The 23,614-nt window shown below is 36.5% G+C and overlaps 4 protein-coding genes and 1 long non-coding RNA gene across 7 annotated transcripts; 3 read left to right on the forward strand and 2 right to left on the reverse strand.

Moving 5' to 3' along the window:
* Positions 1–927: 927 nt before the first annotated feature.
* On the forward strand, positions 928–3,620 carry LOC145468691 (allatostatin-A receptor-like). Its single transcript, XM_081452397.1, has 2 exons — positions 928–1,616; positions 2,746–3,620. Exons 1-2 carry the CDS (start codon positions 1,340–1,342, stop codon positions 3,618–3,620), a joined length of 1,152 nt encoding a protein of 383 aa, XP_081308523.1. The 5' UTR covers positions 928–1,339.
* Positions 3,621–7,012: 3,392 nt separating this feature from the next.
* LOC145468047 (allatostatin-A receptor-like) lies at positions 7,013–11,394 on the forward strand. 2 transcript variants are annotated; one of them, XM_081451705.1, is made up of 3 exons: positions 7,013–7,689; positions 7,805–8,034; positions 10,148–11,394. In XM_081451705.1, exons 1-3 carry the CDS (start codon positions 7,670–7,672, stop codon positions 11,020–11,022), a joined length of 1,125 nt encoding a protein of 374 aa, XP_081307831.1. In that variant the 5' UTR covers positions 7,013–7,669; the 3' UTR covers positions 11,023–11,394. The 2 variants fall into 2 exon arrangements, with proteins under 2 accessions (XP_081307831.1, XP_081307832.1); XM_081451706.1 differs by having other exon boundaries at positions 7,013–7,299.
* Positions 11,395–11,481: 87 nt separating this feature from the next.
* On the reverse strand, positions 11,482–14,018 carry LOC145468049 (uncharacterized). The gene is made up of 4 exons (XM_081451707.1): positions 13,878–14,018; positions 12,352–12,414; positions 12,108–12,245; positions 11,482–11,695 (listed from the first exon to the last, which is right to left on the reverse strand). The coding sequence occupies exons 1-4, from the start codon at positions 13,957–13,959 to the stop codon at positions 11,598–11,600; spliced, it is 381 nt and encodes a 126-aa protein (XP_081307833.1). The 5' UTR covers positions 13,960–14,018; the 3' UTR covers positions 11,482–11,597.
* Positions 14,019–14,478: 460 nt separating this feature from the next.
* On the forward strand, positions 14,479–17,351 carry LOC145468518 (uncharacterized). Of its 2 annotated transcripts, none has more exons than XR_014042216.1 (3): positions 14,479–14,697; positions 15,483–15,566; positions 16,644–17,351. It is a non-coding gene; the product is annotated as an uncharacterized LOC145468518 (long non-coding RNA). The 2 variants fall into 2 exon arrangements; XR_014042217.1 differs by having other exon boundaries at positions 14,481–14,679; positions 16,644–17,350.
* Positions 17,352–17,486: 135 nt separating this feature from the next.
* Positions 17,487–21,399, reverse strand: LOC145468519 (allatostatin-A receptor-like). The gene is made up of 2 exons (XM_081452257.1): positions 21,243–21,399; positions 17,487–18,674 (listed from the first exon to the last, which is right to left on the reverse strand). The coding sequence occupies exons 1-2, from the start codon at positions 21,397–21,399 to the stop codon at positions 17,827–17,829; spliced, it is 1,005 nt and encodes a 334-aa protein (XP_081308383.1). The 3' UTR covers positions 17,487–17,826.
* Positions 21,400–23,614: the final 2,215 nt, after the last annotated feature.

Here is a 23,614-nt window from a genome sequence, read left to right on the forward strand (position 1 = left end):
GCAAACTTAGTAAGTTCAGTTATCTTTTAACGTCTGTATCACTGTTATTGCGTTCTTTTTATGTTCGAGAATTACCATTTAAAAAAAAACATCAGAAGAAGCCTTTTCCGGTGTTTCCTAGTGTGATATTCCATAAAAAGGATATTTATCTATTGATAAAAATCCACTACACCCCTTAATTTCTTCTTGTAGCTATGGTGAGTCAAGTAAACGAGAGAAAACATTACCTCCTGCACGTATTTTATTTAAAATGATAGCAGTTTACCTGAATTTAAGACACTAAATATTAAATGCCCTTTGGCAGTTAACAGACTGTGATAAATCTTAGTCTGGAAGTGATATGATTTGATAAATTTTTTTAATTTGTCTGACAATATCTCTTGTCAAGGAGGAAAACTGAAGGCGCACGTAATCAGACAGGAAAACAACAAAAACACTCCTTGGAGAGCAAGCTGCCTCTCGCAGATCCCCTTTGATCGAAGTTCCAATTTAAAAATATATTGTCGCAACTCTTACCTTACTGAAAAGTGATTTACGTAGTCAAAACCATCAAACATTGTCTCCCGAAGAATGGGAAAAAGAGAACCGAAATGAGTTTCAGTTTTACACTCGATCATTAAACCTTAACCCTTTCAACAGAGATGTCGTTAACTGACTAATTTGAAGGAAAGCAATTTTATTCGCATGCTCATCAGTATATAGATTGCAAATTTCAGAACAGCTTACTAATGCTCTTGACTGCATCGATGAAGATGATCTTTGTTCTGGTCAGGTCCTGCCTTTTCAATTACAAAAAATCCTTATCTGAAAAAATCAATTTAAACACTTTTTGCCAAATGGTCGGCGTTTGAATTCTTGATAGGTAAATCATTAAAAATCCTGCAAAATAATGTTCATAGTCGGTATCTACATAACAGTTGTAAGACTAACAACAAATGCATTTTTTCGAATTGCTTTCATTTCCAGAAAAAATAAGTTAGCTCATACATCATTTACCAACAAGTTCTTTCAAAGCCACGAAATGGAGTGGAAATGGAGTGAAAATGGAAAACGTGAAAGCTTGAGCGACGACTCGTGCAACTAACCACTAATGTCAGGAATCTGTCCCGTTCAGTTTTCCAGTGTACATTTGCAGCAATTAGTTTGTGCGACGATTTGCATAAAATGCTCAGTTTGCCATCTAAAACTCCAGGAGGTAAAAGCTATAAAACGTAACTAATGTATAAACAAATGGATTATATATACAGATAACGTGGTTGTATATTAAAGCATGTACCTTAACGTGTTAAACAGATAAAAAGAAGACTTCACTACCCTACACTACTCGCTGAAGACTACCATGGACAATACAACAGTAAAAACAACAAACTGGTCAACAAGCACACTTGGAAAAGACACAAGCTCAAGCCAAGGCAACCCACATGCAATACTTCAGGTGCTTTTTAGTATTATCGCAGTGATGGCGTTTTGTGGGAATGGTTTTTTATGTGTTGTAATACTCCAGCACCGCCGATTCCTAAAGTCATCATACAATCTCCTGATTTTCAGTTTGGCTCTTACTGACTTGTTAACTGGTAAGTGCAGACTGGTACAAACGATCACACCTGATATGTTTGGTGTGTTCTTCTTACACTAAACCAAAAATTCAACCAGCAAGCCTGTTACTTAAGTAAAACACGCACTAGATGCAAATTTGAAGCAGAAAGCTTTGCTGACTTCAGCTTGAATTATACACTCTAAGTCTCCTGTCTGCAGGAAAATTTAATTAAAAAGAAGGAAGTAAAAGATCAAACTAAAGAGTAAGGGGGAAAAATTGAAGCTTTACAACGCAATTAAAATAAATGATTTGAAAACGAGCAGTTAACTGAAAAATTAATACAATATGTTGTTTGAGACGTGCTTTTAGTTGTAATCTTAAAAAAAACGGGAAGTTAAGATCGTGGAGTGATGAACGTTGGAGCAATGTGTTCTCTTTGAAAAAGTGTCTTAGTATGGGGCTAGAGTCTACAGTCAAAAATAGTATTATTTTCCAATGCAGTCGTTGAATAGTTGGATCACAAGCATTTCAGATATGAAGACTTGACTTGGGTTTTCATGAAATCACCAAGGTGGGCGAGTTTTAAGCACATCCTAAATAGTCAAATGAAATATACCTTAAGGCAATTAAGAAAGAGTTTAGACAATTCAAGAATACCTAATGTCAAACGTAAAGCGACCGTAAGCAAGATAAGGGGATTGCCAAAATTAATGCGAAACAAAACGAGTTTTTAGTGATAGTAAGGGATACTACGTGTGAACTTGTTGTTTGCTTGTAAGGAACTTAACGCCGACGTTGAAAAGGACAGGTGAGGCAGAAAATTTGAGAAATTTACAACGACGGCTGTGCACGGTTTAACGACTAAGGGCTGTTAATTATAAATGAAAGAAAAACTCTGAATGTGTAAAAGTATATTTGTGGTTCAATTTACTCACTAGTACAGTTGGGTATTTTTCTGGTCTATGGTAATATATGATCATGAATATAGCACAAAGAAGATACCAAACTATGCCAAGAGTAACCAGGGTAAAATTGCGGAGCCACAACATATACACATTCTAGTAACCGAAGAGGCATTTTTTTTGTCGCTCATTTTATGATTTGTGATGATCCACCTAGATTGACAAACATAATGAAAATTTCCTTTGGGTGTACTTGAATATACATGAGAATATAAATCATTATGAACAACAGCTGAATATTTTTTCTCCTAGGTCTGTTCATCATTGCAACACCTGGTTACATTATCGGACTCAGTTCCTACCCAGCCCCTCGCGGTTTGGGCGGGGAGTTGTTCTGCCGCTTAATTAGTACCCAGTACTTCGTATTTGTGTTTGGTAAGGTGTCCGTACTAACAATAGTGGCCTTAGCCCTCGAGCGATGGTACTCGGTTGTAAAACCAATCGACTACAAAATGAAATTTACGCGGAAGCGAATTTACATCTATATTGCCACTATCTGGCTTATAAGCGGTATTGCTAATGGCTCAAAGCCAGTTAAAGCCAAACTGAACGATACGTCTTTGCGATGCGAATGGAGTGCAATTTCATACCCCAAAGAGATATTTATACCAAGTTATACAACGCTAACATTCTTCATACCAACAGCAATAACTTGGTTGTCATTCCTTCATGTTGCTAAAGTCCTCCAGCGATCACCAGCAGAACGCAATGTACGATTTCGTAACACTCGAAAAAAGCTTACACGCATGTGTGCTATAGTAGCATTGTTATTAACTATATCTTGGCTTCCAAATCAAGTTTTCTACACCCTCTCCGCGTTTGACATCACCAAGGCGGAGACTCTGCTACATCACTTCACCATAGTTCTCGCTATGTTTAACTCTTGTGTAAATCCCTGGATTTGCTGCTTTACTAATCGAGATTACAAGGCGGGTTTCAAACGACTGTTATGTTTTGGCTGTGAGAAAATACATTCTCACCAGAGCCGCTTATCTTCTATTGTCGGGGAAAGCGATGTTGGTGATGGAGTGCGACATGTATTACGCTTCCAGTATATTAACAGAGGTTTAACTATTGACAGTAAGCAAGACATGGAGTTAACTTCTTATTCCACCAGTTAAGGAGGTTACTTCAACATGCGATGTACAGAATTATCCTCAGGTGGAGAAGGAAACCTAAAACTTTTTAGCTTAATAGGCCATTTCCGAGTTACCTTAAGCTTGTGCCTCTGTTTGAAAACGAGTCCGTGCAAAACCTTTCTTATGAAAATAAGTTTGATTTGCATGAAAATGAACCTGTAGGGGGAACTGGTGTCCTACAATTAGACATAACTAGGCTGGAGGCTAACTTAATGGTAACCTTACGGTTCATTTAGCTTCCAGTCTCATTTAAACAAGATTGTAACAATTACCTCATCTAAACCATACCGCCTATATTAAATAAACTAAAAAAAAAGACGAAATCCAATAGGAAGTCGAGCAATTTCAGTTTTTAGTCGACAAAAACCTGGTACGTTATACCAGAATAATTTTAGTTATTTTACAATCCTTTTTACATTTTCTTAAAGCTAAAGATGTAAATAGCTGCCTCAAATAATACCGAAAACAATTTCCCATGAGAAATCGAGAAAATAAATTTCAAAGTTCAGAGGAATTGTGTAAACACAGGTAAAATTTCATAATCAGTTTCATTTCACCAGTACTTTCAAGTGTTTCATACGAAGTTCTAAATTTGTTTTCGACATTTAGTGTTGTTAGAAATGATTTTTTTTTGTAAAGATATTTAATACAGTTGCACAGAAGTTTGCAATAACATGTGAATAATCTCGGTACAAAGTTTTTGTCCACTTGTCACTCGAACTTCTGCAGGTGGTTCCTTCTTAATAACTATAATTATGATGATGAAAATAAAATAGATGTTATTGTGGTTGTTGTTGTTGTTGTTGACTCATTGTTATATGAATGGTTTCGCACGAAGACATAGAGGCAATAGGCAACTCGGAAATGGCCTATTGAAAATACAGATCAGGTAAAGGGTTATGAACGAATTCCGGTTGCGTCTTACATAGATATTACGGATATGTAACTAAAGTTTATTACATGACTTAACTGGCCTTAATTATTGTACCGAATATCAATTTCAGAATCAATAGAGGAACATTAAGTGTTTCAATCTTCTTTTTAATCAAGTAACATACCTATCAATTTTCATTCAGTCAATCAAACGATCAAACAAACAATAAATCCCAGTTCGTAATGTATGTATTTCCTTTGTTGTTTTATTGTTTTGTCAGTGAAAAGCCCTACCAGGGGAGTGTTATTAAAGATATAGTACTGCAATCATACGTTGGGATCAGAGAATTAGTATTGTTGGTGGTTTTTTTTTTTGGGGGGGGGGGGTTTAAGGACTATTTCGTAAAGAAATTGTTGGTATGGTGCTTTGTTTGTTAATGGTTTCCTTGGCAACCAGTAAACAAACAAAGATATTCTGACAGCCCGCAAATAAAACTTGCTGGTAGGCAATGGTCATGGAACGATTGCTTGACATACAGAAGAAAAATCCTTGTTCAAGAATTCCAACTTTGAGTAATTTCACTTAATATGAAAGCCATATATAACATGTTCTTTTCGTAATATATAAGAAGAAAAAATTAAAAATTCGATCTTTCTGACCTTTGTGTCACTCAAGAGATGAGCTGCGATTGATAACAACACTTATTTAGCCTATTTATATATAAAGTTTTTATCTTTTCCATGAAAAACGAATTCTTTGTTTTACTTTTAGCAAACAATGCGGAATCGTTGCATACAATTGTTTCTCATCGAGTTGTTTAAAAATTCTGAAACCAACACCTTGGACATTAAAAACAAAAAGGCATTTAATAATAAATTAGCCCTCTCCGACTAATTGCTTAAATTAAAAACTAATATTAGGCAAAAACTGAACAATATAAAACTGTCACTGCCGACTTTACCTGTGGCAAATTTATAACATCGATTAGCAATTAGTTTGATTAAAACATGAATATGTTTTCATTTACTTTTGCATACCCTTTAAAGTAGTACAATACATATTTCTATGAGTTCCTGCATAGTTCGCAAACGAACTATGCACTGAACAGATGTTGGGAAAAAAGATGAGCTTTGGCCGGATTTAGGGAGGCGCGGTGGCCTCATGGTTAGTGCGCTCGTCTCCGGATCGAGCGGTCCGGGTTCGAGCCCTGGCCGGGGACATTGTGTTGTGTTCTTGGGCAAGACACTTTACTCTCACAGTGCCTCTCTCCACCCAGGTGTATAAATGGGTACCGGCGAACTTAATGCTGGGGCTAACCCTGCGATGGACTAGCATCCCATCCAGGGGGGAGTAGAAATATTCCTAGTCGCTTCATGCTACAGAAACCGGGATAAGCTCCGGCCTGATGGGCCACTTAGCTCGCATGCAGACTTTACCTTTACCTTGGCTGGATTTACGAGGTGTGTAAGTGGCTTTCACTTACGCTCTGATTTATCGGCAAGTTAAGGTGTGACTAACCAATCAAGTGAGCGCACGTGATAAGATGTTGGTCAGTCTAACAACTATTTTTGGTTTAAATACAATATGAATTTTGGAGTGTTTGGAGTAGGTGGTGCTGAATGAAGGAGGCTCAATTAATTGGTTTTGGCACTATAACTTAGACATCTGAAGATTTACTGTATTTTTCTTTTGATTACTTTCAATAAGTAAGTTATCGAGAGCAGGAACAATAGTACCTGGGTTTTCCATCACTTGTCAGACAGACACACAAAGAAAGAAACCCAAATAAAGTATATTGACCAATAGCACATAACCGGCTGACACTGTATAATATATATATATATTTATATAACCTGTCAAAATATTGAAGTTCAAATACAATAGCACACTTACAACTCGTTATCTCTTGGATGTAGCTAACTTTTCAATATGCACCTATAAAAATATGGACAGAGGTACAAATGGAAACTTGATTAAATTACTGCTTGCTGAAAGTTGATGAGGTTGTTGTTTTTGTTTTACTATAGCAATTTACAACGGTTAATTAAAATATTGGTAGTCAGGATAGTCTTGTTTTGGTTGAGGAAAAAGTGAAATTTCATTTACATGCCAATACATAAAATGCTAATTCTAACAAGTGACAAGTAAGAAGTGAAAATGCTTCCAATATTATATCAATATAATTATGTGATATTCATGTATAACAATTAAAGGTCATTACCGGCCACGAATATTTCAGCTATTAGTTTCTGGTTATTCCATATTAGCTGATGAAATACAAGTCTGTTGTGTGGAGTTATTTCTTCTTTTGTAAAGCAAGAAAAAGTGCTTACTTCAGGAACTTAGTTTATTTCACATTTTATGCTTTTAGTGCGTCAATTGCCCAAATTATGCGTGACATAATTTTCTTATATTTTTCTTCGGTCGTTGACGCAATCTCGCGTTTTAGATATTTGGGTTATTTTTACAAAGATGCCTTTAATTCGTAAGGGAGCTTTATATTTTGCTCATCACCCACATCATGCTATAAAAGAGGCGTAAGAAAATCGTGCAAACCCACTCCGATTGCTAAACGCCGCCTGGGCGTTCAGGAACAAGGAATGAAATTGCGGGTTTCCGTTCAAAATAATTCGTAAAGTTGAAGAATACATGATTCGATCATTACCGTGTGAATCTAATATAGCTTTCAAGTCGGTATTTCCTTTGCAAGTTCGAGAAGAAACTGGCAAGACATTTTACAGCAAATGAAAGAATCTCTTACAAATTAATACAGATTTCAGTTCGACGGTAGGTAGTAGTACTACTAAACACAGTGTAGTTTTCTTTTCATTACTAATTGAATGTGCTCATGGTGATATTTAAGGTTGGTCCTTTGAGTTTTTTCCTTGTTATTTCTGCGCTCAAAAGCCGATTTATTTTATAAAAGAATCAAAAAGTGAGGTTGGGTCAATGACCATTATCATTAGTCCTTCGCTTCATCGCCAGAGCGTCATATTTTTTGTGTGCCTCGCGTGTTACTGACATATTGTGCTCTTTCATTATTCTGAAGTAGTCATCAAAGTAAGTAAGAAACTCTAAATCCATATTATTCATCAGTCAATCAATCACTAAATAAAATGGCATGACCGCATGAGGAAACACATTTCATTTTCTGTTTATGCCGCTGAACAATCTCAGGTTAGCAGGTGAAACTTGAACTAAGGCTAGCTTACCTTACGTTGTATCCGTTCTACTTTAACTTCCAGTCAGGATATTTTGCCAAGTTAATTTTTTTATTTTGATCTCTTTGTAGTTGGTACAACATGACTTACAACAATACTACTACCACCGGCGGCCCTGACCTTGACTGCATGCATTCAACCGAACTACACCTGGCGGTACGAGTGGCTATGGGAATCATTGCCGTTCTTTCCATTTGTGGCAATGGTCTGTTAATCTTGCTGTTCCTCCGCAACCGAGTTCTCTTACGAAGCTCATACAACGTACTGATCTTGAGCCTGGCTGTCACGGACATGACAACAGGTAACTTGTCCATTCAACAGTAAACTGACGTTCAATGCTGTCTTGTAGAAATTTATCGCGGGTTTAACTTATTTCATTATTTATGCTTTATTGATCAAGTTAGTTGAGATAGTTTGCCCATAAAATGTATTTACATTAACATTGCATTAGCTTTAAGGTAACAAGATATACCTAATTGTATCTTCTCTTTCGACAAATCCTGTGACTGTCAAATAGGGAGGCTCTATGTTTATTATTCAACTTTAAGGTCATACAATTTTCAAGTTAACATCAGATAAGATGAATATTGCACCTAAGAATTACGAAGATTCTTTGAAGTACTCGCTCAGATCGCGATTCTGTGAAGCGTACTTTAATAAGATCTGAAGGCGTAAATAAAAATATCACGTTAAAACTCAATCTTACTTTTGCTCACGAAATTATTGCTCCTGATTTTTTCACTTTCGTGATTTGTAATGCCGCCGTCTAAGCACGCAAAATTCAGATCTTCAACGAGGATGGCGATCTTGTTTCGTTCTTTCTATCTTCACTTTGTGCTCACAACAAAGTTGAGTGGTTGGGTTGATTCTAACAGATGTGTCTCTATTTGCTTTTACTGTAGTCTTATTATTCACTCTTACAAACATTGGCTCTATAGATCTTTCACCGTCACAGCTAGACTTCGAATCACTCACCTATTTAGTTGTAACTTCAAATTAGTGCTCTCGAACAGAACGTGCATTTAGTGGTGTTCGTTTTTCGATATTTTTAAAAATCGACTGATATTGGCTTAGTAAAGTTTCTTTTACGATGTCAAGCGAAATAGTCTCATAACCGGCTCAATGAGATTAGAAATTTTAATGACGTAAGGTTTAGATTGGATATTCAGGAAGCAGTGTGGAGGCAGCGTGGCGGAGTGGCTAGGGCGCCGTACTTGAAATCAGGAGGTCGCGGGTTCAAGTCCAGCTCTGACCACTTAGCTGGAGTTGTTTCTTTGTAGACCCCAATTCAACTCCTCGGTCACGCTTGTAAATAGCCAACTGGTCTGCCTCCCGCGAGTTGGGATTTTTAAGTCTGTTATATTAATATTTGCAATATTTGTTTTTTTCAGTTTAAGTGGCAGGCCTGAAAACTAGCTAGTTGTAGCTAAGTGCATTGACCACTATAAACATTCAATAAAAACAACAATAACAACAACAACAACAAGCAGCCTATTTTGAGCCTACGGTAAATCACCATTAGTCGGTCTTCCCTGGCTGTCCCAAACTATTGTTTTCATGTAATTTTAGAAAAGGTCGCTAAGGTTAATTAGCATATTTACTTTAAGACATTTCGGCAAATTATTGCTGAAAAAGTTTACAGTTTACAGTCTCTTGCTCTATTCGTTGATCTCATTCCTGTATTGCGTTTTACTTTGCGTTTTGCGTGGATTCCTGTGCTTTGCTCCAACATTTCGTCGCAAACGCTCTTTGTAAAGACAGTTCAGTGGAACCCGCCTTATGGTCACCTCGTTATTACGGCCACCTTTTTTTGTCCCGGCGAAATGACCATACTTTTTCTTATAAGAAAACCCCGTTAATGCGGCCACCCCGTTAATACAGCTAACGGCCACATTCTGAAGTCCCAACCTGTATAATCCTTTTCAATTTGACCCCGTTTATACCGAAACTCAAACCAGTTATGCTCATCTTTCCAATATAAATATTGTATGAACTGATTGAAGTTTCAATTTTTTTAAAAATTATATTTGCATTTCGGATGCTTATTAAAGAAAATTTGTTTAGAAGGGCAATTATGATATATCTGTTACTTCTGTTAAGACCACTCAATTTAGATGAAATGTGATGAAATTTGACCCTACCCCGTAAATACGGCCAAATTTTCATGGCCTGTTAGTGACCGTATTAACGGAGTTCCACTGGACTCACGTCAGCAAAAAGCATTGAAAGTTAAGATTCATATCACAACGTTTACTACCACATACCAGACATGCCTGAAATAGACGCTTAAACATAACAACAGTTATTCGTGAAGATGTCTTTTGAGTCTTCTGAAACATAACTAACAAGAAACAAATTTCATATTTATACTAAATAAAAAGTTTAACTCGTCATTTTTTATTATATTTTCATAGGAATAGGCCTGATCCTGACACCAACATATATCATAGGAGTCCACAACTTTCCAATTCCAGGAGGCCTCGCTGGAGAACTGTTCTGTCGAATAGTAGTATCATACTACCTCGTGTTTACACTGGGCATTGTTTCAGTGTATACAATCACATGTTTATCTCTCGAGCGATGGTTTGCAGTCGCAAAACCCGCTAAGTACAGGGCAGGTTTCAAAAGTTACAGAATCTACGTCATGGTGATAACGGTGTGGCTGGTGTCGTTTCTATTTAACGCCCCTCACCTTTTTGAAATGAAACTGGCGCCTGGTAATCACTGTGTATGGGTGTCTCTCACAGAAGGCAATGTCAGAAAAGGAGTTGCGCTGGTTGAGTTTCTTGGAAAGTTTTTCATACCGCTTGTAATCACGTCTTTGTCTTTTTTGAGCCTCTGGATGAAAGTCAAGGATTCACCAGCTCTGTTTCAAACAAATAAAGGCAAAGCTGGCGTACGTCTATTGCGCATGTGTGCGATCATTGCAGTGGTTCTAGCGATTTGTTGGTTTCCTAACCAGGTTTACTATCTGTTGTTCAAATTTGACATCACTCAGATGGACACAACTGCACATCAAGTGACAGTGGTGATGTGCATGGGAAATTCCACCTTAAACCCGTTCATCTACTGTGTAACTAACCCATCTTACAGGAAACATTTCATGGAATTTCTTTGTCCGTGGAAATCACGCTATGGTCTTGAAGAGACTCGATCTGACGACAAGCAAGCTCATCGAATGAGTAGCAGTACTACGGTACCAGTACAGCCACAGTTCATCCCTCGAGTGGCAAATATGCCTAGGAATAACGAGCATTATTCACGAAGCGTCTCAGAAATTCGTATATAAGAACCTCTCATAGGAGGGTGCATATAAACTTTATTAAAGTCCTTTCCCATAATATCTCCGATATGACTGCTATGCTTATTTTGGCGCTAATGTTGAAAGTTATTTTTGTGAAGTTATATCATAAATTGGAAACATTGATAGGATATCTGAGCAGTAAAGGGTCAAATTTACAACATGAGCAATTCAACGCTTCTCTGTTAAACATGCGCCAATAGGCATGAACAGAAGTGAAGTGGTTCAACTGAAAGAATACTCTTCTATCGATTTTTTTTCTTGTAATATTATATTTAGCCAGATTTTAAAGTACAAATAACGAGGAGAAGGTTGTGTTCAACACATCACCTGTCTTGAGCCAAATAAGCTAAATAGACTTCATATTTGTTTAGAAAGATCTGTTAATATATTAAAGAACTATGTAACCTCAAAAGCAAAGGGAACTCAAGACAAAAGTCGAAATACTCAGATTGTTTTTACTTTATTTTACAGACTCAAGAAGTCTCTTGGTTTGAAATATGCTGACAGATTCTAAGTTTTCATTCTACAGATTTGCCCCTTAATTTTTTTGGTGTATTTGACTACTGTTCGGGGTTCTCGTTTGTCATATCTTCTTTTTCATCAAAAGCTGCCTTGATGTCAATGGGAGCTTCCTTCTCGTCCATTTCTGGAAAATTACCTGGAGAACAAAAATAAAAAGTTGATGTAATCATATAGCATTTCCTGCAATATTAGTCTTTTCGTTACCCTCGCAGTAGACCATTATTCAAGCAAACAATTATTGGCCGAGCAGTTCTGGTAAAAGCTCTATAGATAAGTTTGTGGTGTTTACTGCATTTGCAGCTGAAGGGGTGGAATAAAGGCTGGCTATGAATTAGTTCAGGAAATTCACCAAACCAACGTTAAATAAAGTTGTATCTAATGAATTTTTAACGGAAAGCATATTTTGCTTCAATTAACTCTATCTGAGGTAAAGGGTATAAAGGCTTGTGGATGTCGATTAAAAATATTGAATACTTTTATCGTTTTATCATCAGTCATTCCTCTTAATGTTAATTATGGCACCAGATTGATCAATAAAACATAATAACCTTCGGACTCGTCATTTTGGGTACCGTCATTTTCGTCATTTTCATCATTTTCCGTCAAAGATGATTTCGCCATTTCTGCCTCGTCTCCTTCCTCGTCTTCTAATTCTTCCTTTGTTTCCCGAACAAAACGACCCTCCCCTGTGTAGTGTAATATTAACAAGGAAAAAATATAAACATCGCGTATAACCGGGTCTCTAGGTGTTTTTAGGAAAATCAAGAAAAATATCATCAATTTGGCTCTAACCTTCTTCTGTCTCGGTTTCATCAGCCCCTTCCTTTTCGTCCTCCATCAATTCTTTTAAAAGTACTGTAAAAGATAAAGAAAACCCTTGTCAGTACTCAGGGCATGGAAAACATTTTCAAAAACCCCAGATTTGAAAGACATACAAGCTATAGCATTTGACAGCTCGACCATGACATCGTCAAATGTCACATTCGGCCTTAACTTTAATTGGTCGATACTTTGTAAATGGTTGGAATTCTTGAAGCCAAAATAGTCTTGAACAGATTTGCTTTTTGAAAGATTTTATTGATCGTTTATTCTGTCATAGGCATTGAATTATATTTCGATACAAGATGTTTAAAAAAAAACACGGGGAATATGAAGATTGAAATACGTGTCACGGATTGAAGATTTTGAACCGAGAAGTCGGATTTAAATAAATCATTCTAATATGCAATGTGATTTTTAAGGTTTGACCAAATGTGTTTAATTAAGATAAAAGCTCGGTCGTTAGAGAAAATTAAAATTATTTGAATAAGCTTCAAAAATTGTTTACTTTAACTTGGATCCTAATAACCATTCGATTATCTTCAAGATTTTGTTTTTGCAGCTGGCCATCGTTATCAGAACTGGTTTGCTCCCTTGCGCCTGTTTATACATTGCATTAAACTGACCAAACAGCATCTCCCACGAAAAGAAGCCTTAACTTTGTTTAACTAGACTTGTTTTGAATCTTAATACGCAGCCACACAGAGGAAACAGTGAAAAACCAATCAAACAGCACTTCTTACTAGTAGAGGCATCAACTTTGTCTGACTTTACGCTTTTGGACTCTGACTAAAAAGTTTTTGAGTCTTTATTCGCAACCACACCGAGGAAAAAATGAAAAACTGACCAAACAGCATTTCTTACGAGATGAAGCATTAGACGCTTTTTGACTCTGATTAGACGCTTTTTGAGTCTTGATTCGCAGTCATACAGTGGAAATATAAAGTGATAAAAATTTGGTCACGGCTAGGAGAACTGATTCAATAACTGATTAAAAGAACTAACTTCCCCCGAGAAGAAAGGCGCATTCATATATTTGGCTTCTTCAATGAGTAAAAGCACTTATGTAAACAACTGCATAAATTTATTGAGAAAGGCGTGATTGAAGAATAGTAGATTAACTCTTAATTGCTACTGGTCCCTTTTGTGACTAGAAATCTAGATCACTACTTTTTTCCTCTTTCAAATCAGTCAAAGTTCTTAATAAGCCCAGAACAAAGCTCCGTATCCCGCATTCTACAAAACATCTCAAACGTAGCTGGTTTCAATGTACGTAAAACAATCTCCTTCCCTGAATCTGGCCGCATGTCTGTAGCATCAGCAAAATGATTTTGCTGCAGTAAACAATGAAATTTCGGGAAAAGACGGATTTTAGTTCATTTTGTGTCAATGATAGAAAAATTTGACAAGGCGGCAAAACTTGCGATGGAAAATGTTGTTTTTGTTGCAAACTAGTAGTGGAGAAAACATGCAAAACAAAAAGGCGAAAAAAAACTTACCATCTTCTTCCTTGTTGAACGTAGCACTGAAAACACTGACGGCAAGGAGAGTGAGCGTAACCAAAAACAGCCACTTCATCATGGATTTCACTTAGCTTGCGTTAACTTGAGACAGCGATAAACCTCAAATGCAGCTCACCGACTAGTACATTTGGTTAAATCCAGTCAGTAGCCAATCAGTAAAAACCTCGTCATGGAAAATTGAAGCTGTACAAATCTTTACACGAAATAACAGGATGCTGATTGGTCGAGATGTGTCACACTTCAATGTCATTTAATGGAGGTGTCTTTCAAGAATAGGGATGACACCTCACAAGAACACAAACACAGATGGCTTGAAGGAAAACTTAGGCATAAAAACAGTTTCCCAGCCAATCCAGGTTGATGTTCTATTCATAGCGTATGGTTTGCTCAATGCAGATGACCCTTTTAATGTCAGGTTATCATTGTATTAGGAACACCGTGAGCCATTTTATCACTGATCTATACGTGTTTGCGCAAAATGCCTAGCTCAAGAGCATGATCTTTGTTGAGTAAACACGCTGTGTGGAACCCATTATTATTATTTAAATTCACTTTAAGTGCACTGAACCGGATTGGCTTAATGCCTTGAAAATACCACGGGAATAAATACAGCTGGTTCAGTCAGAGTGCCAGTAATTTCCTCATTTCGGCGTCTTATTTGCAATTCATTCATTGTTTCGTTGCAAACAGCTCCGTCGAAACATGAAAGTTATTTTAATCCTGATACTTTTCATCTACCTTCCTCCAGTGACAACTGCCACGGACGAAAATCTCACAGGTGAAGAAGACATACTAGGTATAATTTCATGAAGCACTTAAAACAATATTTATACATGACAACGGGTAGAAAATTTGATGTTTGCTCAGGAAAATTTCTGGTTCCGAAATTAACTTAGGTATAAGATTTCAGTTGAAACTTTAATCCCCTTGAAGAACATTCAATGTCAAAATGACATCGAATACAAACAGAACATCGAATGCCTCACTTATTTCTAATTTTGATATTATATTCACGGAACGGTTGCGTTCATTATATGCTAAATATTTTGTTAGCCGGTACCTGTTCATTTGTCGTCTTCAAACCGGCTTAATAGACCAAACACATCAGAGATGATTCTGTTAGGCAAATCGTCAAATATTGTGTTAGATTATTCTTTTTAACCTAGTTATAACGATACTTATCATTTGATTGCTCTTATTGTTTTTTCTTATCTCCCAAAAGAATATACTGCCCAATCCCGATTTTTCGAATCTCTGATTATTTCAAGCAATTGTTTGTTCCCGTACCAAAAAAATGGAGGCATTTACCCTCCGCTATTAGTAGGTCCCAATTTTACGAACCACTTTCGATTTCTCTTGGTGATGCAAAGTATCGATATTCCACTGTAAAGTCTGAACAGTAGATGATGCATTCACTTTTCTCCTCAATAGTTAAACGTTTTCCTTAAAGCGTTTTGCCTTTTTCCATGGAAGTTATTTATCTTTCATGAAAAAGGAACGAAGAGGATTTATAATTGATTAATACAATTTAACCTTATTTAAAGTGCTGACAAGCAATTAATGTTTTCTTCCTTATACAAGATAATGAACACAAGGAAGGGATTCCTCTAACAGAAGAAGACCCACAAGAGGACGAAGACCTCAATGAAGTTAATGTTAATCAAAGTAAGCAATACACTTTGTCTACAACTGGGAAACAGACAAAAACATCACTTCAGGAGCTGAAACCTTCATTAGAAGACACCTTGGGTATCACAAATTTGATTGCCCCATGCAAGGTAGTTTCCTCATAAGAGGTTACGAGAACCACGATGTAACCTACCCCCACGGGGAAAAAGACGACTCCTCTTAAAGAGTTTTCTTAAAGTAAATGATCTGCTAAATATAGGAATACTTTCCTTTAAAACGATTAAGTGATTTTCGTCGCAATAGTACTCGGAGGAGCAATGATCATTATATAACAATATATGTGTAAAAAAAATACAGTTCAAAGTGACTTGAATGAGAAGAGAAGTCCCAAGTGCCTTGTTAGCATATTATACCTGCATATTATACGTGTATAAACAAAATCGTATCCAGGTATTCTGGATATTTGACTAGTTTGGGAGTAAGATAAAACCCTCGTTTGTAACGAGTGTTGAACAACTTCAGTTATTCTGGATATTTGGCTAGTTTGGGGAGTAAGATAAAATCCTCGTTTGTAACGAGTGTTGAACAACTTCAGTCATTCTGGATATTTGGCTAGTTTGGGAAGTAAGATAGAACCTTCCTTTGTAGCGAGTGTTGAACTACTTCAGGTATTCTGGATATTTGGCAAGTTTTAGGAGTGAAAACGTTTTAGAACGAGTGTTAAAAAACTATCGTGACCGGACGTTGAGATTGAGTTTCAGTCCAACTACTGCAAAAGGAAGTGATAATTTAATTAATGAATAGAAGGAAGAGTCTAAGAGTAGATTAAGGTAAAATGCTACAGTGTTCATAGTCCTTATGACACATTAAATAAAAGGAATTGACGCGGGATGGGTGGTATCAAAAAACATTAGCTTAATGATAAAACCAGTTTAACGTTGCTACGTGGCAAGAAAAGTGTGCTTTGCACTATGGTTTACCGGAAAGTGTATCGTTAGAAAATGTGCTTTTTGCTTAAATATTGCACTTGCTAATTAGGAAAATCAGAGTAAAAATTTTCTAAGCAACCAAAATAACCTCTGTAAATGTGGGGTTCAATTTGCTCATGTATAGGAAATGGCGTTGACGCATTTGAAGGCGACATTATGATGACGGCTGAGCAATGGGAGGAAATGAAGAGAGAGTTTAAACGAACAGGACAACCAATGCCATAAAACAGAATCCTGAAGAACGCAGATAGACAAACAATGCTAACTTCATTTATTCTCAGAAGTCATGCTAAATTGTGAAACTTAATATGTTTGCAACTAATGTAAATTTTACATCAAATAAAGTTCACTTTGATCTGCCTTGTCGTTTGTATTTTAGTTTGGAAATTATAATTAAACCGTAATCATTGTGTTTCTCGTGCAGTAAAGTACTGACTTGTCTTATCTCTTAACACTGAAGTTTACCAAATAATAGTAAGAAACAAATACATTACCCACCCAGGTCCATCCTATACACGCAATGATAACATTTTTTTACAATAACTGTCTAATTTCTCGCGCGCTGATTGGCTCATTTTTATCATCAATAAGAGTACAGACGGATAAAATTTTAATTTATGCAAGCTTTCAAGTTCAACTTTCAGCTGTCAAACTGTCAACTTTTTAACCAATGAGATTTTATGGACTTTTTTAAGTAGCCAATCAAAAAGCGAGAAAAGCTATTGACAATGTTCGCGTCATTTTGAATAAAATTCACTTATCTTTGTTTACGGCAAGTTTACGGCGTCTTTTCCCCTCATTTATTCCCAGCATTTGACCATTTTGGGTATACTGCGACACAGCCACTTTGACAATGTTATGACGCAATTTATCATCAATAAGAGGACGGACGCACAAAACACTGACGTCAATTTGTGAAATAGAGGACATTTTAATCGACTGCGGTGATTTCCGCAGGCATTCGAGTGCGCCCAAAAGTATAAACGTCGTTCTAAGGGCCTTTTTTTATATTGACGGTTTTGAACGAAAATTAGAGCTTAAATGTTTAATTTCGTTCTTGCATAAGCTGCATTAATGTCTTGTAAACATAGCAAACCGATTTTAAATCACTATTTCATACGAAAAGGAAAACAAGGTATCAACACAAATTAAAGTTCAAAATAGGAGAAAGAAGAAAACTACCAAACCTTAAACTTAATTTCGATATCTTACGCTGCGCAAATCTAGTTTAAGTTTTCCACTACTTTCAAAATAGTCAATAATGTCTTAAGGCAAGACCTGACTTGTCAAGCGTTACAGATGATGACTTAAGGATGTGTGCTATTTGTGACGCTCATCACAGCCGGTCCATACACTTTAGAGATTCTTAACTCGTTTGCCACGCTATGAGGATCGCTTCCAGTCTGCTCCAATGCTATAATCCTATCCCTGTACCATGGACACACCAGAAGACAAAAGTGCCTTCGGTATGTTTTGTTGCTGATGCAGTAAATTAAGGGATTGACGCACGAATTCAACATGCAGAGCACCACAGTAAAATGATGCATGGGTGTATCTAGTTCAGTGATGTCGTATTTAAACAACATGTAATACAGTTGGTTAGGAAACCAACATACTCCAAGCACGATGGCCGTTAACATACACATGCGTATTAAACGTAACCCAGCTTTGCCTCTATTCGTCTGAAAGAGAGCTGGTGATGACTTGACGTGGTTGTTAAGGCTTAGAATGGTTACGGAAGCTGTAAGAAGGGGAAGGAAGAACTTTCCTGAAAATTCCAAAATAGCCACAACTCTTCTGGTTGTTCCATCAGTAAGAACAACCCACTCACACTGCGGCTCGTTATCTGGACTGGTCGTAGCTTTCATTTCAAGCAGGTGCGGAGTATTCAAAAGCACAGAAAGCGCCCAGATGCACACCACACAAATGTTCACTCGTGGCCTCGTTAAGGTTGTTTTATACTTGGTTGGGCGAGCTACAGCAAGCCATCTGTCAATAGCCATGCATGTGACTGTATACACAGACACGATACCCAGCGTAAACACGAGGTACTGAGAAAATATTACTCGGCAGAAAAACTGGCCAAAGCCTCCGGGCGGAACTGAGATTGAGTCAGGCCCAACTACGTAAACAGGGGTAGCTAAAATACCAATTCCTTTGAATTAAAAAGAAAATGTATTTAAAAGCTTTATATTATTAAATACATGATATGCTTTGAAAAGAAGTTACACTACTGCCTTTTTATCATTTTTCTAAAAGCTTGGTAACATATTAAACATATCAATGCCGTGTTATGTAGTTGTTTTTACATTAGCATAAGTTAACGAAGTTATGACGTGTTAATGCATAGACAATAACCACTTGTTGTTCACCCAGCCTAACGCAATCACACCTGCTCCTGCGGCTCGGATTTAATTAAACCTTCGAATTCTCCCAAACTGTCTCTCATGTTTGCGTCAGGCCATGTAAACACTCTTACCATTGCATTTTTAATGGGTATTCAGAGGGATATGGTGCTGCGTCAAAGATAAAAGTTATCTTTTATTTATGCAAATGTTGACGATCTAGGAACTCATGACAGCTTAAAAGCTAGATTAATTATTTAACGCTGTATTTTAAATATTAAGTGAAATTAGATGGGAGTTAAACATTTATATATTTGGCGCTGCTATGGCAACGCTTAAGAGCTCTTCAGAGCTTATTGTCAGCATGTATGTATAAGTCACATGATTTTGGTAGAAGTTAAACATCAAGCAAGCGAATATATATGGGTTATTGACCAAGCAAGGAGTCAAGATGGCTTCAGAAAGTCTTATCAGCACGAAAGTCTTGTCACCATGTATGCATAAATCACACGAAGTCGGTAGAAGTTCAAAAACATGTTTCACACTGTGAAACATTAAGCAAGTGAATACATTTGGGTTATTGACCAAGTGTGGGGTCAAGATGGCTGGATATTGCCCAAGGTTTTTTTTTTTTTGCGTGTTTATGGACCAAGACGGAGTCGAGGTCCATAAACACGCTAAAAGAAGAACGAGGCCAAAGTCCAGTAATCTTGACCGAACAAGCTTCGGGGAACTTTCTCTTGCGGGACGCAGCACGTAATTTCGAGTGAGTGAGTGTCATCTTGACCGCCCGGGGACAGTGCCAAGTATTTGGTTCATCTTGCTTGCTCATGGAGCTAGCCATATAATAAATGAAAATTCCACATGTTTAAACAGCGGGAGAAAGTTGTAGTACATAAAAAGATCATCGCAGTTATGATGCAATAGAGCTGGTTGTAAAAATAAAGCCAAAATAAATTCGGACTCATGCTAGTACAATTCTCACCGAAACCTCTCCGATTCTAAATTTCATAAATATTTTTTGAATTCTGCATATTCAGCGGCTTTTCCGCCATTTGTTTTCTTATCTTGGTAGTGAATGGTCCTTACCTTGTACTAGCATGGCTAACAAGTTTAACAGAGCCGTGCGAGGAACGTCCATTGAAGTGTAAAGTAGTAATTTAAAATGGTTTCACTTTTCAAACAGAAATAGAGGAAAACTCAGTCAGTACTCTTCTTGGCGTAACTTTAAATTCATTTTAAACGACACCAAGGCAAATTCTCTGTTTAAGAAAATGACAAGTTTACTTGAAATGTTAAAACATGCCAAAGAAAATTTTTCATTTGAGGAATGTTGCGTGGGTGAACAGAATGGCAGGCCGTATTTGCAGGTACTTGAATTGTTTCCCAGAGGACGGAACTTCCCATCTAATTTACGCAGTGCAAGTAAATAAATTTACCTCAAGGCTTTTAAGGCAGCCTACTTTCTGACCAAAATAGTATTGTTATTCTCAAGAAATACCATGGTCATATATGCTACAGGGCCGACAGCCTCCAAATTGTCTACCTAGCAAACTTATTAAGTGCAACTAACGTAAGAATAAGCTCCTAACAAGTAGCAATTAACTAAAGTAGATTCATGAGCGGTAAAGAAGTGAATTCTGTCAATCAGTCGGTACAAAGATGCCGCTTAAATCTAGAGGCATGATTTTCGGAATGAAAAATTGATTTTGTAATTCAGGCTGAGGAAAACTGACGACATTTGGTGATATATTGTACATCTGAAACTCTTACACTTTTCCATTCCTATAGCACGTCGACCTATAAAACTTAAACTAGAAGTAGATATTTTCGGTTCCTCTGTGTTTTTTGGAAGTTTTTATTCCGTTATATTCTAATTTTTTTCCTCCTGGGACGGACGATTCACTACAAAGATAAGAAAACAAATGGCGGAAAAGCCGCTGAATATGCAGAATTCAAAAAAATACTTATGAAATTTAGAATCGGAGAGGTTTCGTTGAGAATTGTACTAGCAACTTAGAACTGACATACCCAAACGCTACATAGAACGATGAAGAATTTAATTTAACGTTTTTATGAATGTTGAACGTAAATAAAAGTTTACTTTTTCTTTTATGACTGGTTTTAATACCCGAAATTTACAGTGAATTATTTTATAAATTGGAAGGGGGTAATTAAACCTGTCGCCCGTTCAGAAACGCATGCACTTGAAACTAAATCGTCACTAAATACTAAAGAAATCGTATTAAATATTGCTGATTGTAAAGTTTATCCCCAAGCACAAGTTATTTGCGTGTCAACACATCTACTGTGTGACAGAATTGCTGAAATTCTGCAGATATTGTTGTTCAGAAAGGAAGGTAAAACTCTGCACCAACCTGTTATCAAATCAGTAATGGCCAAACTTAAAACCAACGTGTTGTATGGCTTCTTCAGCATTGACTTGTTCTGAAAAATAACTACCAGCAAAAGACAGTTGCTGATGATGGCAAGTGATCCGATGACACCAAATATAATGTTGAGTCCTGAAGCCATCTTAGCGTATTCGAAGTAAATTCACTTTAACCGTTGCCTTTTGTGGTGAGAAATTGGATTTTCCAACGGTTGGCCTTGCATTGAGCCTCCACGAAAAGATTAGGCAGGTGCACCTGCGTTTTTTCCTCTTGTTGTGTTGTTCTCAGTTGTTTACGGTATGTCCCATCAGGTATTGTCATGGTTATTTACCCGAGTAAAAATCAGATGAATAATTTATAACTTAATTTTCTGTGAAGGTTGGCTTTTTATTATATCAATCTCTTGTGGTTTGCGTCACTTACACTCGCGCGGGAGAGGTTTCACTTTATGACACAAAAAGGCTGTATTTTTATTTATACCCTCTTTACATAAACCTACAAATCATTTTCTTTTTTAATTTTCTAGCGTTTTCATTTCTTACGGTGATAGCTGAATGTCAATTGTAAAACAAAATAAATAACTTTCCATCACCGCCTTGCCTTAAATTACATTTTCACCAAAGTGATCAAGTGACACCTTACTCGAATCAGTGTGATAGATGTTAACGTTTCGAGCATTACTTAGTTGCGCTTTAGGGTTAGCCGTTCTTCAGAACAGCCTGAAGGCTGGGTAGACTTCAGTCGTTTCAAAAGACGACTTGGGGAGAGTTCAAATTCGGAAGGTCGTTGATCTAAAGTCTGCTTTTGAGTCGTCTTTAATTAGTCAATATTTGTTGTTCAATCACATCGTTTGCTTTTAATAAAACTGTAGAAATGATTTCCGGAAGATAGTTTTTCGCTTGTGTTTAATTCAATCTCATTTACGCAATCGAATAGTATACTGTTAGTTATTAAAGCCGTTCCGATATGACCTCATTTGAACTTTTAACATACGTTCGAAGCTTAAACACACCAACAAGAACCATTCTAATTCGATGAAAATTAAAGTTGTTCTCCAGTTTCCTTAAAATCAATGTGGGACTTGTTTTGAAGATTATGCGAACAGATTTATCTTTTTATCTTTTAGCATTTTTGAACTTTTTTTTTCTTCTGTAGCGCATTTGAATATATTTGCATAGATATTTGCGCCTTATAAGTTTTGAAATTATTATTACTATTTGAGGTTTTGTTAGCTTTGCCTCAAGTCTCCTGCTGACCAGTGATATTAAATTTCTCTTCAAACGGAGACAAGGTAGTTATCGATGAACTTCATTATAATAGCTTAATATCAAAAAAAAAGCAGCAACAACTTTTATTATTATTATGACTCGCATATTTACAATTTTTACAGAAATAGATATACAGATTAAGTTAAAAATGCTTGATAATAACAACAGCACGAACCCGCAGGTAGCCTGGGCTAATCTAGGCGAGCCACATCTATATTTATATTAAAAAAATAAATAAATAAAAAATAAGATTGTTATGCAACTACTTATAGAAGGATTTACAAAACCGTTTAATACAAGTACATTTACATATCTCAACACATTTCAAATTTGTAAGTTTTTTTTTTTTACTAATAAGTAATTTATTATTGATTACGCTTTGTAGCAATCGCTGCAGGCAGTGAGTGAAATCCCGTGGCTGCTCGCCTTCTCCTTTTGCAACTTTGTTTTTTCTTGTTGTTGTTGTTGTTTTGCCTGCTTATTGAATAACTTTAACTTTTGAATAAGATACTCCTAACGCAGTCTATAGCTATGCTTGGTGACCTTACAACAGAAACAAGTCATCTTACCTACATAACCAACATGTCGCTTAAAAACCTCCAAATGAAATAACTACGTGAATATAAAAACAGGAGCAAAATATTAAATGAACATAATTAACCAGTACACAGCCCTTATTCGTTTTTCCCCCTCTTCATTTTTGATTGTGTGTTTGTAAAATTGTTTAGGTGTATATCCTAGCTCTTCCCTTTTTCATTTTTTTTTCGCATGGCCCAACCACTTAGCATGACTAGAAATTGCCATTTCTAAGTACCTATGCTCTCTCTATCTGAAAATGTTAAACCTAAAATTCATTAATAATTTTTTATTTATTTTTCCCTTTTCTTCTTGTATTTGTAAATCTAATAGAGCACAAAGTAAAGATTGTTGTTGTTGTTGTTGTTGTTGTAGTTGTAGAATAGCAATGACTGAATGAATAGATGAGAAGTAAGTAAATCATCCAATAGATGTAGTGGTTGTTAATAGCGGACGCAAGGATAGAACTAACTGGGTCTCTTTTGAAGTATTGGACTATGCCAAAATTAATTT

Source organism: Orbicella franksi, chromosome 14, assembly GCF_964199315.1.
Source record: "Orbicella franksi chromosome 14, jaOrbFran1.1, whole genome shotgun sequence".
NCBI classification, from domain to species: Eukaryota; Metazoa; Cnidaria; class Anthozoa; order Scleractinia; family Merulinidae; genus Orbicella; species Orbicella franksi.